This window comes from Trichechus manatus, unplaced genomic scaffold, assembly GCF_000243295.1.
Source record: "Trichechus manatus latirostris isolate Lorelei unplaced genomic scaffold, TriManLat1.0 scaffold00216, whole genome shotgun sequence".
In the NCBI taxonomy this organism is placed as follows: domain Eukaryota; kingdom Metazoa; phylum Chordata; class Mammalia; order Sirenia; family Trichechidae; genus Trichechus; species Trichechus manatus.
In genome coordinates, this window is record NW_004444152.1 from 3397737 (window position 1) to 3399576 (window position 1840).

At 57.0% G+C, this 1840-nt stretch overlaps 1 protein-coding gene across 1 annotated transcript in view; it reads left to right on the forward strand.

Moving 5' to 3' along the window:
- Positions 1 to 1256, forward strand: part of CEACAM16 (CEA cell adhesion molecule 16, tectorial membrane component) — an 8188-nt gene extending 6932 nt beyond the window's left edge. Inside the window, exons 6-7 of the mRNA XM_023742766.1 lie at positions 7 to 61; positions 1192 to 1256. Of these exons, the coding sequence (XP_023598534.1) occupies positions 7 to 61; positions 1192 to 1256 (120 nt within the window). The remainder of the gene's footprint in view (positions 1 to 6; positions 62 to 1191) is intronic.
- Positions 1257 to 1840: the final 584 nt, after the last annotated feature.

Below are 1840 nucleotides of genomic sequence, written 5' to 3' on the forward strand. Positions count from 1 at the left end.
CTCAAGACCGTCACTCTGCAGGGCAAGACCGAGACGCTGGAGGTGGAGCTGCAGGTGGCCCGTGAGTGTGCGGGAGGGGGCGAGGGGCTACTCCTTTTCGGACAGGGGCTCCCCAGAGGGGCCTTTGTCTCCTCCATCAGACAGGAGGACATCGACCAAGGAGGGATATGCCTCCCCCATCAGACTGAAGGAAGGGGCCTTGTCTCCTCTATCTGACTGAAGGGTCCCCAAATGGGAACCTTGTCTCCTCTGTAAACTGATGTCCTAGACTAGGGATAGACAGACCTCCTCCATCAGACTGAGGACTACGGAAGGAAGTTCTGTGCCTTCTCTCATCTAACAAGTGCATCAGACTGAAGGTTTTAGAAGAAGGGGCAGAGTCTGAGGGTGGGGCATCCTTTCTCCTGCAGACGGTGGTCCCTAAAACATGGGAGACAGCGCCTCTCCCGCCATATTGAGGAAATGGGCCGACAATGGGGGTTACATCCCCCATCAGACTGGAGGTATAGAGTGAGGTGAGAGTAGGGTCATGCCTCCCTCTTCAGACTGGGAGCTCCCAGACAATGGGGCTCATGTCTCCTCTTTCCCATTACAGTGAGAATGAGGAGAGAGCCTCTCCCATCAGAGGGTGAAGTTTATCTCTCAAAGTGAAACAGGGACAGTCTCCTCCATCAGAATGGGGGTTCCTAGGTGGTGGGAATTGTGTCTCCTCCATCAGGCTGGGCGCTCCCAGAGTCAGGGACCATGTCTCCTCCATCAGACTGGGAGCCCCCAGAGTCAGGGACCATGTCTCCTCCATCAGACTGGGAGCCCCCAGAGTCAGGGACCATGTCTCCTCCATCAGACTGGGGGCTCCCAGAGTCAGGGACCTTGTCTACCCCACCAGAGTGAGCATCCCCAGAAATCCAAAAGGCCATGTCCCTAAGGCAGGGCCAGGTTTCACCCGTTAGACTAGAAGCTCCAAAGATTGGCACTCCCAGCAGCCTTGTCTGAGTCAGGGACATGTCTCTCTGCTCAGACTGGAAGCTGCCAGGATCAGGGACAGACACCCCTCCACACCCTCCTTTGTCCATTCACTTATCAAACCCTGGTTTTCTGGGTCAGTGTTGGGGGAGAATGCTTATTTGATGGCAGCAGTCCACCCCTGACGAAGCCTCGGGATTCTTTTTCACCCTGTCTCTCTTCTCACAGTCGACCTCCCTCCCTCGCACGAGGACCAACGCCACGTTCCTGAACCCGAACCTGGCACAGGCTGAGCGTGGGGCGGGTGGGGCCGTTGGGAGGACTGGGGCTGGGCAGAGGAGCAGGAGGGGTGGGGGCACCGGGGACCAGGTCCTCCACCTCCCTGAGGCCGCCTTTGCACCCTTTCCCCTCCTTCCCCCACAGCCCTGGAGTAAGTAGCGTTGCCGTGGAGACCTCTGGAGAGAAGAGCTCCTCATGCCATCCTCCCCGTCTCCTCCCCCACCCCCAGCGAGGATGCCAGGCCAATATCCTGATGTTCTCCTGCTTCCACCCTAGAGTTAGAGCCAACAGGGCCTACTCCTCCCCTGAGCTGTTGGAGAGCCACCAAGGCCATAAACATCCTGGTTAACGCATCCGTGTGTCAGCCTTTCCTTCCACCACCTCCACCCCCACCATTTCCTGGGGGCCATACTTCTTTTCTCACAAGAAATTTATTCTCAGTCTGGGTGTATGCACCCACCTTGAGGGGACCCTAATGGAGCTGTCTTAATGAAGTTTGAATCAGTGGTCTCTGATGTGGGGTGTCCAGGCAATGGCACGTGACGGGAAGCCCAAGATCACACACCTAGGAGGGAAAGATGGATTTCAACCCATACTC